Source organism: Hemicordylus capensis, chromosome 4, assembly GCF_027244095.1.
Source record: "Hemicordylus capensis ecotype Gifberg chromosome 4, rHemCap1.1.pri, whole genome shotgun sequence".
Lineage (NCBI taxonomy): Eukaryota > Metazoa > Chordata > Lepidosauria > Squamata > Cordylidae > Hemicordylus > Hemicordylus capensis.
Genome location: NC_069660.1, coordinates 107,938,193 through 107,964,202, shown reverse-complemented (window position 1 = coordinate 107,964,202; position 26,010 = coordinate 107,938,193). Strand labels below are relative to the sequence as shown.

Sequence of the window (26,010 nt, the reverse complement as noted above, 5' to 3'; positions counted from 1 at the left end):
CAGGGGACAAAGAGCTTAGTTAAACATAATGGCGTTGCTTATGTCAAGCTGTGCACTTCTATATCTAATCCGCCATACATCATGGCCATGGAGCTTGTTGAGATCAGCTTTGGTGGCCAAGGACCACAGAGGGGCTCCCCTCTCCTGATACTGGAGATTGCCAGACCAAGGTTGGATGAACATCTGCAATGTGATTCACAGTTTCAAACTGAAATTGCAGGTTCATCGTTCACCTGAGGTGTCACGTTATGTGTGAATGTGAATTCCTTTAGGTCTGTGTAGAACTAGCTATATAATCCATAACACCTGTTGCTGCAACATGTTCTTTTTTTAATGCCATAATGAAGTATTAAGGCTAATTTCAGATATAAATGGAGATTCTTTGAAAGATATCGAGGCTATTCTCACCACCAGTGAAAATCGGGCTAGGAGAGCCTAGCCCGATTTTTGCTGGTCGTGTAGACCACCAGGCTTGCAGGTGAGCCCGGTGGTTTACAAGCGGTAATCCACTGAATTGCCCCTGCCCTTAAACCAGGTTTGCGGAATGAGTGCTCCGCAAACCTGGTTTTTAAAATTGTGTGTTGCCGTGGCGCGGCTTCACGCCATGGCAACGAGTGGATGCCCAACTGGGAAGCTAAAAAGCAGCCTCTCAGCTCGGGAGTCTCTCCAGCATGCCTTGTGCACTCACACAGGGCATGCTGTAACTCCTGAGGGCTGCGCAGCCTCCAAACTCCGAAGCCCCTGCCAGCTCCGCAGGCGGCCACTGCAGCCGCCTAGGGAGGGCTTACCGATAATCTGTGGGGAGAGCTGGCTTTGGCCGCTCTCCCTGCAAACCTGATTTGGCTCTTCTCACTTGATCATGAGAAGAGTCTCAGTGCTTTATGACATATTTCATATAGTTACTGTTGATTAGTAAATAGGTGCATGCAACATGTTGTAAAACACCATATTTCAAGAATCTCTATTGCAGATAACTACAAATGACAGATTTCTCTTGCAACGTAGAATGTCCTATTTCAGAAATACTGTGTGTATCGTGATGCAAAGGCTACCATGTTAAAATTTGTGAGTAAAATCTGGTATAAACGTTTACACACATGAGCAGCTAAAATTAATGCCACAACCTTTCAGGAAATTTTAACTGTTATGGTAGCTGATACAACTGATTCCCCACATCCCCACATGCAGCCAGTCTCTGATACATGCAGTGCCACAATCGCCTTTGGGTGTGTGCAAGGCTTCCCAGGGGACAAGGGGCTTGCGGGGCAAAAGTTATATCTTATATCTTAAGTGGGGGCCCATTTTAGCCATTTTGTTTTTCTCTCAGTTCCATCCTCCTTGTTGCCTGCTAGTTCAGTCTTGAATGTTTTTCTGTTGGGTCGCATCTAAGAGAATTAACTCATGGCAGGGGGAGAGAAAGTTCTACAAAGAGATAATCCTTTATTTTTCAAGATGTATTTTATGACGTCTGTAACATTTTGTAAAATGTCTGATATATATTCAAACAGAGCTTCATGAGCTTGTCTCTCTTTGCACTTAGATATGTTCCATTAGGGCAAAACGAATTATTAATGCTAGGATCACAGAGTTTGGTGGCCCTACAAGGCTATCTCACCTTAAGCAGCACAGCAGGGAAATGCTTGACTAACAAGCAGAAGGTTGCTGGTTCAAATCTCTACTGGTACTATATTGGGCAGCAGCAATATAGGAAGGTGCTGAAAGGCCATCATCTCATACTGCACAGGAGGAGGCAATGGTAAACCCCTCCTTTATTCTGCCAAAGAAAACCAAAGGACTCTGTGGGTGCCAGGAATCAAAATTGACTTGATGGCACACTTTATCTTTACTTTTGCTAAAATATTTACCTTTTACATTTTACCTTTACAAGGCTATCTAATCTAGCTTGAACATTTCCAGCATGGAAGAACCCACCAATTCCCCCTAGCTAATTGACCAAAATGCTCCTACCATTAAGACGTTTCGTTCCATTATGTTAAGTTAAACATTAAGAAAGATTTAAACAGGAAGTAAGGAAGAATTGTCCCTTTATTTTCCAAAACAGCCATAGGGCAGTCAATCAACTTGGCGCCCTTGAGGCCCAGGGAGAGGGGATTAAATTCCTTCTGCATTTCCTCCACCAAAACCTCCAAAGGTGGCTATTTCCTGCCAACATAATGTGCAACACACCCAGAGTCAATGACCAAACACCCTTAGTGGACTCCTGGTTGAATAGAATTAAAGCACCTCAAAAGGAGATTGATCCAGTACTCAGAAGATGAGAGCCAGCGTGGTGTGGTTAGAGTGCTGGACTAGGACCCGGTTCAAATCCCCATTCAGCCATGATACTAGCTGGGTGATTCTGGGCCAGTCACTTCTCTTTCAGCCTAACCTATTTCAGGGTTGTTGTGAAAAGAGAAACTCAAGTATGTAGTACACCGCTCTGGGCTCCTTGGAGGAAGAGCGGGATATAAATGTAAAAATAAATAAATAAAAATAAAGGTTGAATAAACAGATTTAAGATTTTGTTCAATATGGACTCTTTGAGGTTTATGACATGATAAAATCCTGTTCAGTACTCATGGAGAAACTGGCCATGAGCTCTTCAGGAATCCTGGGTATGATATGTTATGCAGTGTGAGGTTAGTTTATTCTTACACCGGCCTATTTCTGATGTATAATAAAGTTGTGGCCTTTTAAAATCCAGCTCTTGGCTTTCTCTAGTCTTCTCCAACTGTGTTTCCCTACAGAGCTCAACAGGATGCACAATGCACACACAGCCCTTAATCAGTGCTAACAAAAGTAACCTGCCATAGCCAGACTGAAGAAAGGTCTTCATTTTAAAAAAATCCTACATTTCTGGGTATGAGTAACATTTCATTTGTGGTGAATTATGACAGGACCATTATACAACTGTGTCACCATACAGGTGAGCCTTATGAATATAAATCAATTCAGTCACTAAGAGTAATTCAGAGATTAAAAAGAATCCTCACAACTAGAGGTGTGCAAACTGATTCAAGTTGAATCGATTTGAGTCGATTTGAGTGAATTGGGGTGATTCAAGTGATTTGAACTTGAATTTAATCACCCTTAGAATAAAGAGCCTGATTCTAGTTTGAATCAAATCTACCTTGATTAAACCCAAATCAATTCAAGTGATTTGAGTGCCATTTTTTCTGCGGTGAGCTGGTCTACCAATTGGGGTCAGTGGATAGACTAGTTCTCTGCCCCAGACTTAGGCATTGGCCCACTTCAGAGGACTGATCTATGAGGTAGACCAATCCTCCAAGGCTGGCTGACATGCTAAGTCCGTGGGAGAGGGCTGGTCTATCACCGACCCCAATTGGTCAACCAGCTCTCACCAGAAAAAAATAGTGCTCAAATCACTTGAATCAATTTGAGTGATTCAAGGATCATTCATCAAAACAGCCAGCCAATCAATTCAAGGATTTTGCAATTCGATTTGAGCTTGAATTGCATAGCTAAATCCTATTCATGCACGCTAATGACTGGACTCAGGACTCCAGTCATTAGAATTAGACCTGCTGGATTGTCAGAAACAATCTTGGCCAGATATGAAATACTTTCCAGTTATTTCATTGAGTTTGTCTTCTGCATTCTCTTCAATTTATCTGTTATGATACTCTTCTTTAGAAGTTGTGTTTAGAATTGTGCTGTATGCTCAGTAGATCAATATTATTGGGATTAGGTCCCAGTACTGGCAGAACACCATTTACTGCAGAACTTGGCATAAACAAAGCTAAGATTTTTTTTAATTGTATGCTCTGGGCTCCAGTTAGGTGTGTTACTGAATAATGTGCTGCAGAGTTAGTTTTAAAAAAGATCCGAAGACTCTTATCTCTGATTCACTTGCATTGGAGAAGTCTCACTGAAACACATCAAGATTTCAGTAAAATTAGATGCTAACTACACATTTCCCTCAATGCCCTGATTGAGAGAGAGAGAGAGAGAGAGAGATATGAAAACAAGAGAAAGGTATTTGAAGTGGGGAAGTAAGGGAGGGAAAGAGTGCTTAACCTTCTCTGCTCAAGTCAGTTCCCAGCCTGGCTCAACCTTTCCCTATCAAAAATTGTCTGTCAAGCTGACTTTTCCTTAGTGGCATTGCTCAAAAACATGCATTTCTTCCTATGCCATATCTGTGTTCAAAATTCTCTTCAATTGTGGCTGCTTTGTTCTCTTTAAAAAATCAAAGAACAAAAACAGTCACAGGCACTGTTATTGTGTAATATAAATGTGCACGAATCAGATTTTGCAATTCGATTCAAGCTCAAATTGAATTGCAAAATCCTAGAACCGATTCATCAAAACAGCCAGCATAGCTGGCAGTTTCAATGAATCAACCTCAAATCACTCCAATCAATTTAATTGATTCTAGCATCATTTTTTCCAAGGAGAGTTGATTGACCAATTGTGGTCCATGGGTAGACAAGCCCTCCACCCCGGACTTAGCATGTCGGCCTGCCTCAGAGGACTGGTCTACCAGGCCAGTCCTCTGAGGCAGGCTGAGGTGCTAAGTCTGGGCTGGAAGGCTGGTCTACCCACGGACTCCAATTGGTCAATCAGCTCTCTCTGGAAAAAATGGCACTCAAATCACTGAAATTGATTCAACTGAATCAGTTCTCTAGAAGTGAGTGGTCTTAAGACAGTGGTGCACATGCTGGTAACCTGCCAGGCTTGACTACTGCCATGCATTCTCCGTGGAGCTGCCTTTGTACATAGTCCGGAAGCTGCAATTGGTGTAGAATGTTGCTGCCAGAGTGGCCTCTGGGATGTCCCATAAGGACCATATTACTCCGATTCTAACAGATCTACACTGGCTTCTAATAGGTTTCTGGACAAAATGCAAAGTGCTGGTTATTACCTATAAAGCCCTCAACGGCTTGGGCCCACAGTATTTAAGAGAATGCCTTCTTTGTTATGAACCCAGCCATCTATTAAGATCTTCAGGGAAGGTTCGTCTGAGGGTGCCACTAGCTCATCTCTACCAATGTGCCTTCTCTGAGGTTGCCCCAGGACTGTGGGATGCTTTTCCTGCTGAAATTAGATCTGCTCCATCCCTGTTAACTTTTAGGAAATAACTGACGACACATCTCTTCAGCCAAGCTTTTTAGTTAGTTGGTGTTTTTATGGATATTTTAATATATGTTTTATGTTTTAATTGTTGAATTCTTGGTTTGTTTTATTCTTGGTTTGTTTTATTCTGTAAACCACCTAGATACTTTGGTAGTGGGTGGCATACAAAATTAATTAACTGTTCACAGTAACAACAATCTCCTTTGTTTAAATTCCAACAAACAAATATTATTCCATAGAATGGGTTGCTTTAAAATCAACAATGAAAGAACATTATTAATGTCTGTGATGCAAAATGTTCCAAGTAGAACAGCCATTTCCTACTATTTTCTTTAAATAAAGTGCCTCTCAGTACCAGTGCTAATTCATTGCATTTTCCCCCCAGCTCTTGTGAAAATGTTAAGTAGTATGTGCATTTATAGACCAAATTCAGACATAAACAGGAAACCGGGGGTCCCTTCTCCTCTGTTTTCCTTACCCACATGTCTGAATTCAGAGAAATTGAGTTTGCGGTGGAATGGGACCCATGGTTTCCCTCCCCAAATTTTAATCTGAACTTTCGGTTCAGAGTGGAGTTTGGACATGGCAAACTCAATTTCTGCAGTACCAGCATTACATCCAAATTATGGCAGTGCAATTTTGGCCCCATGGAACCAGAATTGAGGGAGGAAATTCCTCCCTCACTCTGGCCTGATTGGCTGTGCAGGCTGTCCTTCTGTCAAGAAGGAAGCCCACAAAGCCAGCTCTCTCACTGACAGCAAAGTGGCAGCTCTTCCAAATGTATGAAGACAGACGGGAGAGTGGAGGGAGGGGGTGCGGAACCATGGGTCCATTGGACCTGCAGTTCCTAATTACGTTAAGGTGGCAATTTGTCTCCCACAGCATTCATTGCACAATTGTATTCCATAAATAGGAAAACTGCTTTCTTTTATTCCCATATTTCTTTTGTTTTATAAAATATTTGATTAATATTTCTCAAAACAATTTGAACTGTTTAAAATATTACTTACACAGCCATTCAAAACAATGTGTGAGTTGTGCACACACACTGTGTGCCCCATTCATCTTAATGGAGGGACCAAATTGTGAACTTGTGTCTCTCCATTGAAATGAATGGTGATGTTCTTTGAGGCAGCACCCTCTGGAGCCTAGATGGCTGTCAAGACTCCCTGGATTGGAGTGCATTTGTTTCGTTAAAAAAGAGAGAGAAAACCTGCAACTACTCACAGAAAAGAGCTTCTGTTAGTACAGTAAAATTTGTGATACTGTTCTTTTTGAATGAATGACCCCAATGCCATATCACGAAGTGCTTGTGAAACTCCCCTCAATGCAAACTCAATTTGTTATGTAGCATGAGGTGTGTGGCTGCTGTTCAAGGAAGTATTTTCTGGAGGGGGAAAATAATGTTTCTCCCTGATCTTCAGTTGAATAAGTGTACAAATGGCCCTCGTTATCTGTGGTCCTGGCACCTGCGGTTTTGTGTATCTGTGGTCAGGCAATGGAGATCTGACCTCATTATATGCTGTTGAAAAATTAGTAAAAATTTGCCTATCACGGTTCCTGAGTGGCCAATGACATCTGAGGTCATTTCCAGCCACCATTTTATGGAATGGAGCCATTTTGTGGCTCTTCTGTTTAAAAATATTCCCTTGATTTTTTCATGGAATATTGGTGGAATCGGAGAGGGGGCATTGCTGGACAATTTAAGACCTGCAGAGCGTGGTAGCATGGTACAGTGCTTTATTTCTCTCATTTCTGCCTCCTCCCCACTTTTTAAGGCTTTTTTTTTTTACCTCCGGGAACCTAAACCCACCCACCATCTCCATAGAGTTAATGTCTTGTTATCTGCAATTTCATTATTGGCAGTTGTAGGCAAGAACAGAATCCCCACAGATAACAAGCACCACCTGTACAAGACATTTGGGAGTGCGAACTTGGGGAGGGAGTACTGTATTTCCCTTTTCTTTTGCTAAACCATTTTAACAAACTGGGAGAAAGACATCCCTCACCCTTTGTTATTCGTTTTAGAACATGGGACATTCTAAATCTGCACATTTTAAAATATACATTTCCCCCCCAAATAATGGTTTGCTGACTGATTAGATAATATGAGGCACCAAAATGCCATAAACTTGTCCAGGATTCAATGCAAAACAATTGGGTGGGTGGGATTTTCAGTCACCACTTCTGACAGTATCTTCCACACCCTTTGAGGGTTGCAAGCCCCCCCCTGCCCAGGGGTTCCCCATTATTTAATTATTTATTTAACATATGTTTATACTGCCCAAAACTTACGTCTCTGGGCGGTTTACAACAACATAAGACATGTGGGGCTACTACCAGAAGGAAAATTAGCCACATACATTCACTATATGCATATAATATGCTTTGGGCATGTGCATGGTTGTCTCTGAATTTTCAGTGCAGCATCTCATCCTGGAAGATGTCTGCAACTTCTCCTGCCCAATACATTGTGCTATACTAATCCTTAGAGCACATACCAGGGGAAAGTGTTGCAAGCAAAGGTAGGAGGCTATAATGTCTCCTTTTGCAGACAGACGATAGTGGGAAATTAATCATGTCCCTTCTGAAAAATAAAGTAAAGCTTTAGCATGTGAGAGATTATATTAGGGTTGTTTTTTTTTAAGTACCTCCTGTACTCATACTGTGTGGGAGGAGGCAATGGTAAACCCCTCCTGTATTCTACCAAAAGAAAACCACAGGGCTTTGTGGGTGCCAGGAATCGAAATCGACTTTATGGCACACTTTAACTTTACCTTTATTAAAATATTTATTTAAAATATTAAAATATTTAATAAAATATTTATTTTATTTATTTGGTTTGTTGAAGTTCTTTGCACAAAGGGAGGGGGGAGCCATGTCCCTAGGACCACATAATAGCAGTTTAGAAACGCCAGCATTTCTTATCTGAACCTCATCCTTATTTCTAAAATATACTGAATCAAATAGATTATTTTTAATTGTGATATTAATATGGAAGAGTTGGGAATGTTGTACATGTTTATGTTTTGGGGTAAACTATTTTCAATTGTGGGCACGCTCAAAAAATTAAGATTGTTCTTACTATAACAAATATTTATATACCACTTGTCAACAAAAGTTTCCAGAGTGGGTTACATAGAGATATTTATTACATAAATAAATAAGATGGCTCCCTGCTCTCAAAGGGCTCACAATCTAAAAAAAAGAAACACAAGATATGGGGAAACTGAAACTTTCAGCAATCGGAGCACAGGAGAGGATAAAGCGCCTTATCATTATTTTATTAGTAGTTGTTTCATTTTAACCGTCTTTAAAGATTTTGAAAGCTAGATTTTTTCAAAACCAAGAATCAGATCATATTCTGACATTGTAGCTGAGAACCCGTTGAGTTGATTGCCAGTTACTATGATTAATGATGCTTTGGCTACTTTGCTTTGGAAAACTTGACAATCTATCTGGTGTTTAATCACTTTGAGATTACTCTGGTGTAGCCACCACTGTGGTCCCTTTGGAAAAATACACTCACTTCTGTATCTGTTTCCAGATGATTTTTGTAGGTTTTTGTGATGGTGGTCCATAAAAATATAATCTTATTTAAATTATTAGTGCTCCATAACATGTAATCTTACTTAATTCTTTAGTTTTGTTTATGAGATTAGTTTATATTTATTCTTTTCAAGTACATATATACAATATCCCAACAATATTACCAATAACAATATTGGGATAACAATATTATCCCAACAATATCCCTCCCGGCTTGACTATTGCAATGCGCTCTACGTGGGGCTGCCTTTGTACGTAGTTCGGAAACTTCAATTAGTTCAGAATGCGGCAGCCAGATTGGTCTCTGGGGTAACCCGGAGAGACCATATTACACCTATTTTGAAACAATTGCACTGGCTGCCGATATGTTTCCGGGCAAAATACAAAGTGCTGGTGATTACCTTTAAAGCCCTGAATGGCTTAGGCCCGAGTTACCTTAGAGAGCGCCTTCTTCTGCGTGATCCCCACCGCACATTAAGGTCATCTGAGGAGGTTCGTCTCCAGTTACCACCAGCTCGTCTGGTGGCGACTCAGAGGCGGGCCTTCTCTATAGCTGCTCCAGGGCTGTGGAATGCGCTCCCTGTGGAAATCCGTGATTTGAATTCTCTATTAGCCTTCAGGAGAGCCCTTAAAACGTATTTGTTTGGCCTGGCCTTCCAGGGTTTTAAAAAATTTTAACCCGATTTTGGGGCTTTTAATTACTGTAAATTGTTTAATTGCTGTTTTAAAATGTTTTTAAATTGTTAATTGCTATACTGTTTTTAATTTGTTTTAGCTTTTTATTGTTTTAGTGGTTTGTTTTAATTGTAAACCGCCCTGAGCCATTTTGGAAGGGCGGTATATAAATCAAATAAATAAATATTAAATGATTTTATTAATATATTTTTATAAAATGTCCATGTTTAATGACATCCTTATGCCAGGAACTTGAATAACAAGTTCATAGTAGTCATTAGTTCAAAGTCTATAAAGCATGGCTTCTGTCAAAACAAGGATAGGAATTTGGAAGTAAGGATAATCATCTGTTTATCATGGAATGTTTTATTGGTCTGATATTATGGAGATTGTGCAGGGTTTCCGTTTTAAAGAAGAGAATCCAAAGATGCACTTCTTGCTTCAGACCTAAAAGTGCTGTCTGAAATTGAAGAGGCATGCTTAACTCCACTCTTTACTAAATTGGTTACAAATGGTTGGCAACAATATATAAAGGTCAAATCCTTCAAATGGTTAAATTTGATTTAAGTGAATACAGTTTTCAAGAGTCCACTGTTTGAGACTCTCAGGTAGTTGTTTTAAGGAGCAATTGAAAGTTTCCCATCTGAAAGTCAAAATCCTTTGAAAGAAGCTTCTTCATACAGCCCGTTCATTAGGCGCATGAAACACCTGGGAGAGTGTCATTTCTTGATCCCAAATATTAGATTTCTGCAGAAATTTTAGCTCCTGGCCTGAATTTTATTGGATTCAAATTGCATGTCAGTTCATTTAATTAAATGCTGATTTCAGGTAATAAGGAATTGTGTGTGTGTGTGCAGAATTAAATTGCAATATCCAGAGGCGCTCTAACCCCCGGATCTTGGGGCACTGGCCCATGGCCTCCAAGTTCCAAGGGGGCTCCAAATGGCTGGGAGGGGGTCTCCTGCAACCACCCCGTGCATGCGCCACCGTGCCGAACTTCCATGCAAGCCATCATGGGCTTGCTATGATCTTTCAACTACGCAGGTGCACCTCGCAGTTAGAAAGAGATGCTGGGTTGAAAGGACAAGTCAAGCATTGCTCCGGCTGCCACCACCAGCGGGAAGTGAGGAGAAGGGCTGCTGGCCTGGGCTCACCCACCAGCAGCCACCCCTCAGTTGTGGGGCAGCTGTAATTTTTTTAAAACCCATGGAGGTTTGGCGAGGAAGGAGCCCCTCCCCAAAAGTAGGTTTTGGGGGGGCCTTGCACGAGGGGGCGGCCTCGGCAGCAAAATTGCCTAGGTGCGCCCCTGGCAATATCGCTGCATCATAGTATTTATAGTTTTAAGGCTTCATAAACAACTATTCTTCATGTATGCATGTTTCTTTCACAAGGTTAAGACAGTATGATGTTAAAAGTTAGAAATACTCAGAAACAGATGTGTTGAAAGCAGATTTCAGAATGGCTGCCAGAATTTTCATATCAAAACTTGGAAGGGATGGGAGCTCAGTATTAGTCTCAATGATTTCTGGAAGGTTATAAGCTGTGTTTTAGCCATGTGTGTGAATAAACAGAGCCCTCTTTCAAAGATTCAGTTTACAAGTAAAGGAAAGTAATTTGCTTTTCTTAATATCCTTATGGAAACTGATTTTGTGGGAATTTTCCTTTGATGTCTATAAATTATGAAGACAAGCAGAATTACTTTTGAGAATACAGCTGCAAAGATAGTCTATTCTGTATTATGTAGACCCTATAGCTTATATAAGAAATCATAAACTCCTCCCCCCAAAACCCTCAGGATGAACTCCTTCAATGTACAAAAACAAGATCATGTTATCTCAGAACAGCAAGAACAATAATTCATGTCATCATCACTGAATAATGGTTTAAAATAAAGATAACTGCAGCTCCTGGGGAACCAGAGATGACTGAAAAGAGCCGACTAAGTTTTATAGACCCCAAATCAAATTACAAGAAAATAGAGCAATAAGTAATAGATCGTGTTTCAAGAATCCTGAGCCATAGTGTTTCTCTATACAATGCTGATTGTTTGGATTCCTTCTCGTAACAGTGTTGCTTTTGTTCCTTACCTAATCTCATCTTTGTTGGTTGAGCGCTATGTTTAGAAGGATAATATTTTCCCCACAAACCTTCTTTAGCTGAACTCTTGCATCCTGCTGACATGTCACTGCTGTGTGCTATGTGTAACCACTACCTCTGGTAGGCTTGGATATCAGGGTCTGGTTCAGATGCTCTAAAACTCTCCATACAGAGCATTACCACCATCATACCCATATGAAGGAAGCCACTCTTCTAGAGCAAGCATACTGTACTGACAGGAACTGGTGCACCCGGATCCTAAAGAAGGGACCAGACACAAGAAATGTGTTTAAACGTGGCTGCACTATATTTAAACAAACAGGATCTGTAATGTGTCAATAAACTGGAGTGCAGCTAGGGGGACCTTGGTTAAAAGCAGCATCAACTGGTGAAAAGCCGTATTGGGTGAGCCAACCAGGCTCAGAGTTCAGTAGCAGTCATGTGACTACTTGCACCTCTTCAAGGCCACACCGTTTACTCAGAGAAGGAGGAAATGTCTTAGACATCATCACCACCACCACCCCTAGTCCCAAAGCTGAGTGGGAGAAGCAAGCAACTTCCCAAGTTTCCAGACACTCAAAGGCCCAGGCCCCCAAATCCTGAAAGGTTGTTGCATGAAAATTCCCTTTTGCTCTAATAGTGCCTCCAATGAGACACTAGGCCAGTGTCTCTAACTAACCACCACCCCGCCCTCAATATCCTCACTCACCCACCAGTGTGACTGGGGATTATACTAGCTAAGGCCTCCATAAAAGCTAAATAGGAGGCCACAGTGTGTAGTTCCCACTAAACAATTTCCACTAAAGGCCAATCATAGTGAGAACAAAAATTCCCAGATGGTTCCAAGAAAGCAACTGGTAGAAACCCACACAGAATTGAGAGGGCAGGTGGAAGCTGAGCAAAGACTGAAGAGATTGAGTCCCTGGGTGGAGTGGGCTTAAACAGCAACTGGCTAGACGAGGGATTGGCTCCACAGAATGCACACACCACAACGATGCAGAGACTATGCTAGGATACAACTCTGCTCCCCCTGGATGTCATGGTGGCTTCTGGGAATGGAGCAGCTTTTCCTGGAGCATTTTCAGACAGCAGGGTTTACCGTGGGTTTACTGTGAGTTTTACGTCCCCCCCCCACACACACACAAGAAAAGATGCAAAAAGTGCTACACTCTCATGCACAATGAAAAACCCAAATTGTGTGAGAAGTGCTTCCCGATGGCTTGCAGGAAAAATCTGGTGAAATTTGAGTAAAAGATTTTACTCATAATCTTTGAGTAAAATCTGGCCAATATGTAAATGCACACCTTCCATTCCAGAGGAGATGCGAACTAAAAGCCCTCTTTGAAAAAGCTCCTGGTGGCAGTGAATGAAAGCACAGTGAGTCAAAGAGGAGTCAGCATACTGATTCAAAACCACAGTTGCTGCTTAGAAGTCACACCTGACATCATGATTATAACAAATCAGATGTTATTTCCTTCATGTGACAACTTCCATGGAGCTGTCACATATGGTTTTAAACGATTTTAAACTATCTTCATCAGGCCTAGCCACTTCACATTTTACAATTGTTCTATAGAGAGTATCTTTGTTCAGGAGTTAATGTAGTAATTGTTTTTCACACCACAACCACATGCATGCATGTGCAGCTAATCAATGAAGATGCGTTCTTCAAATTCTCATATTAAAAGTCCTTGCACAAAATTATTCACAATAAGATACTTGTGTATTTTCCTCCATAGATCATTTCCATGTGAGAAAACTTGGATGAATGAAGTGGCCCTGAGATATATGGAATTGTGCAGTGGGCAAAAACTTCAGTGGAACTTACTTCCAAGTAAAAGTGTACCTAAAAGTGTAGCCAAGGGTTTCCAATTTAAGCAATTATAAATGCATTCAAATTATATTCTTTTCTGTGCTAGTTATTAATCTGTGTGCTGGATCTACTGGTGTTACTGCCAAATTTGAGGTGCAATAACTAGGGGTTTATCAGTCCCAAGGTTAGGAGCCAGGTTATTTTTATCCTCAATAAACAGGTGTTGGGGGGTGTTGTTTGGTTCAGGAGAGAGGATATGGTTAAAGCTTCTCTCTCTACTGTAGTCCCAATCTGTGGGTGCTCTTCACTGGTGGGAGGGGGGAGGGACACATACGCCAAGCATGAAAGTGTTCAGTGTGCACTTCCTATAATAATGCAGTTTGACCCTTAGAGAAGTACAGAACTCATGGGTACTTCAAATCTTGTCTTAATTTACAGGGGTAGCACCTCTCCTGAGATGTAGAAGAACTCCTTTGTATCAGCTTTTCGATATAATTCTAATAAGCATTAAGAGGTAGCTTAACCCCACGAGAGCCTAATGTGTGCTAAGTCTGAGTGAAAATTAAATGCCTCTTTACTGCTTTTTACCTTTTAATGGAGTGATGCTTGAATTCTGATCGCAAGTAATGCCATGGTGTTTAAAGTCCACATAAGAGCAACTGTGAGCTGTCTGAGAAAATGGAGGGAGAATTAATACTGTAGCTTCAATCCTTGGATATGATTGACAGTATATGATATGAAATAATAGCCTTTCAAAGGGCACACATTTTGGCTTCTCAAAGGAATTGTGAAAGTACTGCATTGCAGGTCAAGGTCCTCAAGTAGCATAATTATCAGAGCAGTGCCAATCCAAAATTGTTTTCCATTCTAAAAAATGTGCTAATTCATAGGAAAAGTTGATGGTAATTTTTCTTTGAGATCTAAAAGAATATATTTTACAAAAAAAATTAAGTGCTCAAAGTATAATGATGCTCAATTTTGACATGCTTTTCATCACTTCAAATACAGCAGCATTTCAAAGAAACTGTCATTTGAATTTCTCTCTTTGAGTTCTTTGTTGACTTGGTTTTGGTTTGCTACACTGGGTAGGAAGGGGGATGCAGTAAATCCTAAACATGCTTACTTGGAAAAAAATGTTTAAACATGCTTACTTGGAAAAAAAACTAAATTGGCGTAATTTTCCTTTAAGTAAATATGTTTGAAGACAAGTAGGCTTCTTTTTGGAAAAAATAATTGCTACTGGTCTGTGCTTTTACAGTATTTATAACATGAGTGTGATTTGTTCATTTATTTATTAAAAGTCGGTAGAAGAAAACAGTCTCTCTTTAGTGAAAAGACATACTCTTAATGGTTTGTTACATGACTTGTTGACCCATAGCAATACTGTATATGGCTTGTTTTAAATATCCTTTCTATAGTATGAGCATTTTTGTTTCTTTGAACAATTTTCCTTCTTAAAATGCTAAAAGGTATCTTGCACCTTCAGCAATTTTCCATGGCCAGGTGCATATGTTTTTCCCATGGCCAGGTGCATATTTTTCCCCTTAGAGACCAATTCCTTTGCACAGATAGATATCTGTATTCCCAGTAAAAAATGGACATTAAGATGTGTTTTGTATGCTTGTTTCAGTAATCCACAAGACAACTGTCTTTGGGAACTTCACGGGTAGGTCAGCAAAGCGTGGCTGAAATATGTCAATCAGGATGTTGTATTCTGACTTCTGCGTCTTAGTGATGATTAATGCATAAAGAAGTTGGTGTTTGTCATTCTTGAACAGTTTGGCTAACTGCATAATTTTCACAGAACATGTGAGTGGTACTGGTTGTTCTTAGTCCCTGTTAGCCTCATGAAAATCTGTTGCATGACCATGATTGTTGAATGTCTCATTTTGTATTGTCTTCCATATGTGATTAATTTCCGGATGTTCTTCTTCTTTTTTTTTTTTCCTTTTTCCTTTTCGTAGAAATTATTGAGCCTACTACTACTAGTCCTGTCACAAGCCCAGGTCAGTATCCACATACATCCCCAAAGTATGCTTGGGTACTCTCTAAGTCTCTATCTCTATCCCTGTGTTTCCCAGGAATGACAACATATACGTTGTCGTATCAATACATCCAATTGATGTTGGGCAGTATTATTTGTAGTATGCTGAACTGTCTCTTTCCCATTTTTGTGCATTCACAATTTGTGCTGTTCTTCAGGCGAATGCTATTCTGTCTTGGTAGATTACTTTCAAGAAAACGCTTCTCTGTTTCCCTCTGTCCCAAAGATCACACATAGATGCATACGGTGTTGGCTTAGTTGTAAAATGCCTTTGCTTTTATATTCCCTTTGTGGTATTATCTGTGCTAAATTGACTGTTGCTTGTTTTGCTACAAGCAAGGCATTTGCTGGTGCTTTTGTGTGTGTGTTTTTGGCTCTTCTCTTGTGAATATTGTGATTTTTTGGCTGTTCTCTTGTGAATATTGTGTCACAATATCTACAACAAAATGCAGGTGTCTATTCACAAGGGAGTATATTTTCTGTGAAGATAGTCTTATCATTTGACAAAGCAAAAGAAGGAAAAATGCTTCAAAATACATAGGAAACTTTATGAATTTCGACTTATAGAACCAAACCTTTTTAGAGAAATGCAGCAGTGCCTTCATTTTAACTCCCTATTCTTAGAATGCCAGAAGAATCGGTCCTTAGACCTTGCCGATAGTCTATTATGTACTTCCAACCTTAATTTCTGTGGAGAAGCACCTATAGTAATTGTTTTGTTGTAGGAAACAGTGATAAATGAGGTAGAGTAGGCAAAATATGTTTTCCTAACTACTGAAACAAGAGGGAAAATACACTTTTCCTCCAACCCTTGCAAAAATCAGATTGAGGGAATAAGCTCCACTTGAGCCATCACAAACTACGGAACACCTTGGTTGTGGTGGTGGTGGTGGTGGTGATTGAGGGAAGTGGCTATTTGGCACCTTCAAGTATTCAAGAGAATAAAATCCACCATGGTCAACCTCTGAAACAGCCTTGCTAGTTATTGGCAGGCAGATGCAATAGATGATTACCTGTTGCTTTTCAATCAATAAATCCAGGCTCAGTTAATACATAAACTAATGTCCCATACAACCAACAACAATTGCCATGCTCTTGTGTCCCTTTGGTCCCTTTTGAGGTTTGACCCGACAGGTCCGGCTTCATAGAGGTGGCCAAGGGGGTTTCAGGATCCGGTGCCTGTTGCCTTCACAGGGCAACTGGGACCACCATTACCATACCTGGTTGCCTGCTCCTAGAGCTCCCACACGGGGTCAGCCCTCGCATGACTGGCCCCTCATCATAGGCCAGCCCTTCCTTTATATACCCTCAAGATCCTGCAACTACTTTTGCGAGACCCACCAGTCTCATCCGAACTCTCGCGAGACTCCACGGGGTCAAGAGATTTTGATGGTGGGACCAGTTGGTGGGTCCCTGACAGTAATTTAGTAAATGGCAAAATCATCTATCCCTCTTTCTATCATCATCAGTTGTATGATCAGTTAACATATAGGAAAGTGCAAGCTGGCTTGATTCAAGCCAGGCTCAACATCAAACTGGCTTGGTTCAGGCAGTCCAAGTTCAAACTGTACCAGCCCCCTTAAGGGGGGTGCCAGTCTGAGATAGAACCAGACCGACCCCCGGTTCTAAGAACAGGCTCACAGCGAAGATCCCCCTTTACAAGTACAGAGCATTCCCTGGGATAAAGTGGGGGAGGGGAGAAAAGGTACTTTTAACCTTTAAATTTCAGGTGGCGGGGCGGCAGGGGAAGTGTGGGTGGCCACGGCAGCAGCAGAGACATCAGCAGTGGTGGGGCTCCTCCAATACACACACACTCCCCACTGGCCTCCCAAATCACAGCCTGGGCCATCTACAAACCGGTTCAGGCCTCTGCATGTGTGGACATCATTTTTGTAACATTTGCACATGCGCAGAGGCCATTTGCGTCAACACACATATCACGTGGTAATGCAAATGGCTTCTGTGCATGCACAGAGATAATGAAAATGGCATCTATGCATGCACAGTAGCCTGAACTGGTTCGCAGCTGGCCCAGGCTGTCATTTGGGAGGCTGCGCAGGGGGGAGGTGGATGAGCCCCCACCACTTCTGCTGATGTCTCCACTGCTGCCACTGCATCAACTTGCACTACCCCCCCTGCCTGAAATTTAAAGGTGAAAGGTACCTTTTCTCTTCCCCTACCCCCACTGCTTTACTCTTGGGAATGCCCTCTACTTGAAAAGAGGTATCTACGCTGGATTCCCCTTTACAAGTATACCGACAGAGCTCGTCTTTGATAGCCAAACTGGACCAGACCTGGTTCAGCCCAGCCCAAAGCCAGTCCATGCCGGTTCCAGATCCAGTCCAGATTCGAAATGGACTGACCAAACTGGTACTGTGCACATCCCTATTAACACGGAATGGATTCATTCACACACACATTCAAAATATTATTATTTACATTTTATATCCCGCTCTTCCTCCAAAGAGCCCAGAGCAGTGTACTACATACTTAAGTTTCTCCTCACAACAACTTTGTGAAGTAGGTTAGGCTGAGAGAGAAGTGACTGGCCTAGCAAGTATCATGGCTGAATAGGGATCTGAACCCGGGTCTCCCCAGTCCTAGTCCAGCACTCTAACCACTACACCACTCTGGCTCTAAATAGAACTCTAAATAAAATATGCATTTTATTGTTGTTAGAATTAATAAGTTAATCTCTTCTTTTTCATCATCTCCCACCCATTCCCCACCAGCAGACATTACTTCTCCTCATCATCCAGGTACATATTTTTTCCTTTTTTTCCCTAATGGTGGGGGTGTGGGGAAAGCTTGACCTTAAAGCCCTCGCTGCACTTGGGAAAGGGTCGATTTTCCTGCTTTCTTGTGTCTGTGTGTGAGAGGGAGATAAAGTGGACTGGCTGCATTATCTAAGCAAGTCACCATTTTCCCTTATTTGTTGGCTCCTTCTGGGGATGGCCTGCAGGCAATGTATGTGTGCTTCTTCATAGCCTCGTCTCTCATTCCCTCATGTGTTTCCAGTACCACTCCTTCCTCCCGTTTTCAGGCTCTGTGCTTATGGTACAGTGAAGTGAAGGAGGAATTTTCATCTCTAATGGTGTTGGTTGGTGACCGGGATAAGGGCAATGCTTTCCTCTTGTGTAGCATGCATAGCTTGCCTTGCTTGCTGATCAGAAAGTGTATGCTGCATAGAATCAGCTCTTTCAGTGCAGCTGCTCTCTTATTGTGGTGCAGGGGTTCTATGCACTTTATGAGGGGCAGGAGCAGGGTTTAGGATGGCTGGCTGCCTTGTTTTCTGGCAGGGCACCTGTGCCTCTAAAAGCTGCTTGAAACACAAAAAATCCAGCAGGTCTAGCTTTTCGTGGTAATGAGATACAGTGACGGGAAAAACTATTGAGTGGTCTGATTCCTGGCTACAATGCAATTATCAAAGTCACGGGAGCTCTGGAATGAATGTTTTCATTCCAGACAACCTTCATGGAAACAGAGGGAACCTCACAACCCACATGGAGATAGAGGGAATTTCAGACAGTGCAATCCGATTCAATTAGACTTCTTGCTGGGAAACCTGTGCTCAAGTTCCTCTCCTGAAAAGTTACTCTTTTTGTCTTATCTCATTGTTGATCAAAAGGAGTAGACTGATTCCCACTGTACACAAATACCTTCATCTCTTTGAAAGAATTGCTCATTGATATACACAGGGGACTGAGCTGATATCAGACTCTGGGAGTGGGCACACCTCACACAGTACTGAATAGGTGCACAAGAGACATATCCAATGTGAAATCCTAGCAGAAGCATAGGACAACAAATACTCTTCATGATTTTGTAGAACATAAGGAAAGGGTGGAAATAAGTGGCCTCATAAGTTGCATGACTGACTCAAGTGACACAGAGATGTGTTTCCCAAGCTACCTGAGACCTCAAAACTGTTGTGGCAGTGTTCTAGGCACCAGGAAGGTAGGCAAGACACTCCAAGAAGCCTCCAGTGAGATTTCCCACCACTGCTGCCACTGTTACCAGGTACCTCTGGAGAAACATAAGCAGGGAATTGTTTAGGGGATTGCAGGGGTTCGGTGGTATTTTGCAGGGTGCTATGAGAGATCAATTTGGAGCCCATCGTACCCCTTGTATTGGGATCATGACAGGATCTGAATTCAGGATTGGTCATAAACTCTGTACTCAGCAAGATATTCTCCCCATGATGAGGGCTGCAGGGGTGCCAGTGTTTGTAAATAAAGGGAGAACACAAGCCCATAAAAGGAAAGTGGGGGGCGTGTTTAACTAGAAAAGTGCCAGACTGCTCATAGACTCTCCTTAGGAGGCACCTATGTTTAGAACCAGGAAGTCACTCATGGAAACAGAGAGTTTCCAGGGAACTACCAGGGAAAAAGAGAGTGCCTGGCAAACTGGGCACCAGACAGAAGTCACAGAACACACCAGCCTAGGGGGAAAAAATGAAATCCAATCCAGGAACACAGCAGCAGCAAAGGTGCAGCTTGGGGGCTGCAAAAGGGAGAAAAAAAATCAGCACAGCACTCTAGTTATTAAAGCCAGTGGGGACTGGCTACAATAAGAAGAAAAATCCACAGAAGAAGAGGAAAATCCACAGCAGCACCCAGTTAAAGCCATTGGGGCTGGTGGCACAATTTTAAAAAATTAGAGGGAGGCAGTTCATTGGCACCACAAAAAGGAAAGAGAGAGAGAGAGAGAGAGAGAGAGAGAGAGAGAGAGAGAGAGAGAGACTGACTCTGTCTCTCTCTCCACTGGGCCAGGCAGGGCACGCCACCACCACCAGGTAGTGGTGCATCTTCCAGAGAGGCACACTAAAGGGCTCTCTCTGCCTCCCAATCCCCTTAAATACATTGTGAAACTCCCTCCTTTGGCTCCCCCTTCTCTCCTCGCCCCCCCAGTCAATGGAGGCATGGTTGCCCATGACAACGCTGGATTTGTATGATAAGCCAAACAAGAAGCAAGGAGATTGCAAGCCAGTTGGAAGTGCCAGAAAACCAATCAGCAAGGGGGAAACAGGCATCCAAAGTGGTGCTCGGAATGTAAAAATGTTCCAATTGAAAATGGGGTGGTTCTGCTTGGAGCGTGAAACAGGCCCTTTAGGATGTCCTGTTTCAAGCTCAAGATGTCTCGCCAACAAAACATTCTGCACATCCCTACTTGCAATGGTGCAATGCTGAAAACATCTTAACTATACTGCCATTACTGTGCCAGTATAATCTCTGCCATACTGACTGACACCGGTGCAAAATGTGCCGCTTACAAGACAAACTTGCTGTTTACAAGTTTCACCTACTTTCTGGTATCAATAAATGTGAAAACCTGTGGGTCTGCCTGTGTGTTTGAGTTTCAAATATGATTTTTTTTTTTGCACTGACAGGAAAAAAGGGGCAGTCCTACCTACCTAGAAAAAGCCTGATGGCATAAGGGTCACCTCTGGTCCCTTGTCTTCACTGTCCCACCTTCCGGTGCTCCATATACAGCCTCTTCAGTCATCCCCAACCACTATCTCTGCTAGGATCTAAGAGAGCAATTTGCTCAGTCAGATTTGGAGTGAAGGGTTGAAACAGAGAGGCAGCAAGAGAAGATCTCCCCAGGTGTTGAGCGGGGGGAGGGAGAGACAGACCACTCGGCAGGTCTGTTAAGGCATAGAGGTCATGCCTGGTCCCTTGCCTTCTCTTTCCCACCTTCCAGCACCTCACCTAAAGCTACAAAAGTGTAAGGTCGTACACACGACCAAAGCTTATCCAGCCTGGAGAGTGGTGGGAGGCTATCATGCCTTCCCCCACATGACTAGCACCACTCTCTGGCTTTTCAATGCTACTCACCCACATGACTGGTGCGTGGGGACTCCAGGAGTGGCAAAGGGATGGGGGAAAGCAGGCTGCAGCCTCCTGCATCCCACAATGCACTGCATGAGGAGTGTGGTGCATTGGGGAATTTCGCCACTGCCAGGTGCTCTTGCTGCCTGGCTCTATGAATACCCTATGGCTGCCAGTCGTCTGAATATCCATACGACCAGGGAGTGGGGTGGAATGGTACACTGCACCCTTCTAACTCATATAAGCCCAGTTAAGAAAACCAGGGTACCTCAATGAAGAGAGCTGGGATTGGGCTGATCCTGGTGATCCACACAAGCAGCTCCACTTGAATAGGGCTGTGCTAGCCCAGGTAGGGCTACTCATATGAACAGCCTTTGTGCCTTTTCACTCTCCAGCAGAAATCTGGAGTTGTGGGCTTAGAAACTGTGAGGATTCTTTCTTATAAAAGGGGTTTCCCCAGTTTGATCAAGACATAAGCAGCTTTAGATAGATAGATAGATAGATAGATAGATAGATAGATAGATAGATAGATAGATGAGTGATATAGTGCATTCCAATTATCTAATATTTTTTCTATCTATCTGTCTGTCTGTCTATCTAAAGCTGCTTGGGCTTCAATTACTGACTGTCATGAAACTCCCAGACCAAATCACAAAAGATAGAAACATGCTGTTTTCACAGGTAGGCTCCAGACCTTTCCCAGACTACTTTAAAAAATAAATAAATTCCCAAGTGCATTACCTTCACAGCAAATGTGGAAAAGCTCTCCCATTGGAAAACATGGAGAATGAAACCTCACAGAGATAGGGAAAGACTAGAGTCACAGAGAGCGATGTTGATATTTGGGAAAATGCTTGCAAACTGCAAATCCTTTTACACACACACAAACACACACGCGCACATACCTGGAGTGTACCCTGAGATCTCCAAACATGCCCCATTTAATTTGAGTACTTCAAGTTATCAGGCAGGTAAGCACGTATCTGGAGAAGACAAGGAGTCAAAACTCTCAGTTCTGCCTAAGAAAAGAATTGCATCTCAGCAGCTGGACACTGTGTATGACTCATTTTATGTACTTATATCTATGGGAAGGTGCTGTGTTTAAAGCAGGAAATAAAACAAAGAAAGCCTGGGAGAGGAGGGATAGGCCTGCATATATGAAAGGAAGGGACAGTAGGATTCTAAACACATGATTGAAAGAATTCACTCTACCCACATTGGTCTGTTCATCTGAATATGTTTTCCAAGTGGGTGTAAAAAACACAGATATACATTTAAAAGTATCATCTGACCAGGCATGGGGTAGTTGGTACTAGAGGTACCAGAGGTCCAATTCAGATGTCATGCCAAACCTCAGGTAAATGTACCTGAGGGAGGTGTTTCTGATTGTCTGAATGCATGAAGGTGTTTCTGATTGTCTGAATGCATGAAGCTGCAGTTTCATCACCCAACTGCAGCTCTATTTTTGCCTCCAAACCTGAATCTGAACCCCCAGTTTGTAGTGAGTTTCACTGCTGAAACCGGAGGCACCACTGTTTTGCCCGAATTATATGGCCACTGTGTTTTGTGAGGAAGCCCCTAATGCTACCATAAAGAGATCAGCTCAGACATGCATTCATTCTAGGGTGGCTGTGTCTCTCGCTGGGTGTCTCTCAGAACAAATGCTCCACTTTTGCCATCACCTCACTCCTCCTGCTGCTGCTTGGCAACAGGGACGCTGCATCCCTAGAGTTCCTGCATTTAAAGGGCCACAGCCAGATGATTGCCTGAACACATGAATAGGAATATAGTCTAGCTTCAGAAGTTGGAGAACATATTAATAAGTGAACATATTTCTGTTAGGATTGGAAACGGAATAAACACTGCAGGACACACTTGAAGTCTGATTTCTAAGCCAAAATTTCTCCAAAGCAAAATTCAAAGAAAATTTGAGAGTTTTTCCCAAGGAGTAATGTTGGAGGATTTTCTGAGATCATTTCTCCACATTCTACAGTACTTCTAAAATCTCAAGCCTTGAGCAATCTACAGCTACAGGGTCTTCAAAGACAATTGATTAATTTGGGAGACAAATGTATGCCTTATTACCTAGATTACCTAGACAATGGAAACATTTACAGTATTTACAATATTGTTATAATTTGCTGCTCAGAGCATAAAAAATGAATTTTCATTTTTCCTTGACTTCAGTGGGTACCATGTCCAAAATGGTTTTAGAAAGTAGCACTGAACCCAAATAATGGCGGGGAGGAAATGGTGGTATAGTGCAGACAGAGAAAGAACAGGAAGCCGGCTTTTCATGTTGAAGCCTGTTGTATAAATCAGATTTGGCCATTTTAAGACATTTGTGTTATGTTGTATGGAATATATGAAAATATATATGAAATAATTCACCACAGGAACCTGTTTCCTGATAGAAAACAAAAATAACCATGAACCACAATTCAACAGAATGGCACACTTAAGGCAATTGATTACACTTGAAGCAAGATTGTGGCCAGACTGCTAAATACCAAGTTAAAATTGATGATTTTAAAAAATCATTTTATTTTATCTCATGGGTGATACAAGTTGTTTGGCTTTAATGCTTCAGTTATTTTGCACTCCAAATATTCAACTAAAGTGCTAGACTAGTAGCAATCTATGTCTTCTACTATAATATCTCTTTATTTCTTGTTAGCAAATAAAGTTGGAGTGAAAATAATGAAGATTTATGAAGTGCTTTCACAAATGGAAATGTTTATGGGAAAACCTATCTTATATAGGATACTTTCATGGGAAACAGGGAATCAGTGATGACAAAGAAAAAATTACAACCTTTGAAATGAGGATAATGTTCTTCAAAAAAAACCCCTACAAAACCCTCAGTTGTGGTTTTGATTTTCTTCTGCTGACATTAGTGGCAAAACTTCCATCCTGCCACCAGTTCATACCTTACGCAACTGTCTGTTCGTAGTGAAAATTGCTTCTTGCCAAGCAGGCTGCTAATTAGCTATTGTTCGCTTTCAGTTGACATAAAAATAATTGGAGGAGGAAATTTCCTTAACAAACCCTGAAACTATCACTTGAAAAACTGCAAACACAAATGGTTGACATTTTGAGAGGCAGGCACTGCTGATAAATGTTGTTGCAGCCGGTGATGATTAAAAAATATTGGCAGCGGGACTATAGCCAATGCAGATTTTGTAGTGAACGTTAAAGTATTTGCTGAAAATTCTATATGAAGATTATTGACTAAAGGGCAAAATTAATGACAGAATGATTGAACAGAGTTTGTATCAATGACTAAATGAGAAACACGGCAAAATATGTAGACTCCATTGAAGATGGCTCTGGGCAAATGTAGATGAATGAAAACTGATAGCTTAAAAGTGAAGGAAATGATGAGCATACTACAAGTGAAAACATACAATATCTAATCATTGTATAGCAGATAGGCCAAGAGGGATTTCAGTGTAATTGGAGAAAATATGGCTGGAGAAGCAGAGAAGAGCATGTGTTTTGCATGCACAAGACCTCAAGTTAAGCCCCCAGCATCTCCAGTTAAAAGCATGTCAGCTTTCAGAACTTTGACAGCCTGTGTAACTTTGGACTGCTGCTGCTAGTTGGAAATAGACACGCCTGGATTAAACAGTCCATTCATCCAATCAGTATAAAGCAGCTTAATATGTTCAGGAGTTCACTCTTACAGCTATATTAAAGAAGCACTAATGAACACACCTTGAGCTTCAAATGTATGAATACTGAGCTTGGGTAAAAAGTCATACCTTTGTTACCCTGCATGCATAAGACACATGGTGCATCCACATGTATGTTTCACATTTTTCAAAACCTGTTTGACCAGACAGAGCTCATAGTGAAGCAGAAAAAAGGACCATCTGCACTCACAGGCAAAAAAGAGTGGCTTATTCAATCTTCATTTTGCTGAAAAGCAATTTTCAGCATCTTGCCTTGTACTCAAGTATAGAGCCAAATCATTATTATTTACTGTCAACAAATATTAATATAGAATATTGTACCTTCTCAAGCCAAAATGAGTTTGTATTCTTGTTGAGGGCCTTATGTAAAACTAAAAATAAGTTCCATGACAGCATTTTAGAAATAGTTTAAAAAGTGTTAAAGGCAGACACCCCACATGGCTTACAGACTGCAGGAAAGACTAAAAAAACGGAAGGTATATCTATAGTTGAAACTTGTATCGAAGTGTTTTCCCCCTAATTATCTGATTGTTTTAAAACAATAAAAGAACAGCATCTGTTTTAAAATTAAAAAATAAACTGCTGCTTTTGACACTATGTACAGCAGAGATTTTACAAATGTTCTTCCATTCTTTTAATCATGAACTACTCTCTCTCTCTCTCTCTCTCTCTCTCACACACACACACACACACACACACAGAGGCAGGCTTGAATGTGTCTGTGCCAGAAGAAAATATGACTAAAATAGAAGCTTTATTACTGTGTGTGTGGAACAGCACCATTGGACATAGGTTAGGGCATATAAAGGCAAAATATGACCTGGTCCCATTGGGCAACATTTAGACTAAGTCATAAATAAGCACCCCTGAAATAAATGGGACATGATGACTCAAGTCCCATTAATTTCAATAGGACATGACTAACTTCATTTGGATCCAGCCCATTCAAACAGCAGAGTAAAGACAGATAGATAGACAGATAGACAGACAGACAGATAGATATACTCCACCTGTTTTCACAAATGAATTCAAGACAGCTCACAATAATAAATGCAAATCCCAATAAAAATATAATGAAACAGGCAAAATGAAAAAATTACATGCATCTATGAGATTCTGGAAGCCACTATCCTCAGTACACATTCTCAGGGTCAACATACTTGCTGTTTGCTTTATTTATAAAAATATTTCTATCCCACTGTTCTGCCCTAA

The 26,010-nt window shown here is 41.5% G+C and overlaps 1 protein-coding gene across 5 annotated transcripts in view; it reads left to right on the top strand.

Moving 5' to 3' along the window:
- NEGR1 (neuronal growth regulator 1) overlaps positions 1-26,010 on the top strand; it is a 746,066-nt gene that overhangs the window by 600,569 nt on the left and 119,487 nt on the right. The window contains exons 7-8 of one of the 5 annotated variants that reach the window (XM_053244668.1): positions 15,193-15,234; positions 18,008-18,031. The exons of 2 other annotated variants lie outside the window; for them this stretch is intronic. In XM_053244668.1, the coding sequence (XP_053100643.1) occupies positions 15,193-15,234; positions 18,008-18,031 (66 nt within the window). Of the gene's footprint in view, positions 1-15,192; positions 15,235-18,004; positions 18,032-26,010 lie in introns of all 5 variants that reach the window. 2 more of the 5 variants (XM_053244667.1, XM_053244673.1) reach the window with 2 other exon arrangements.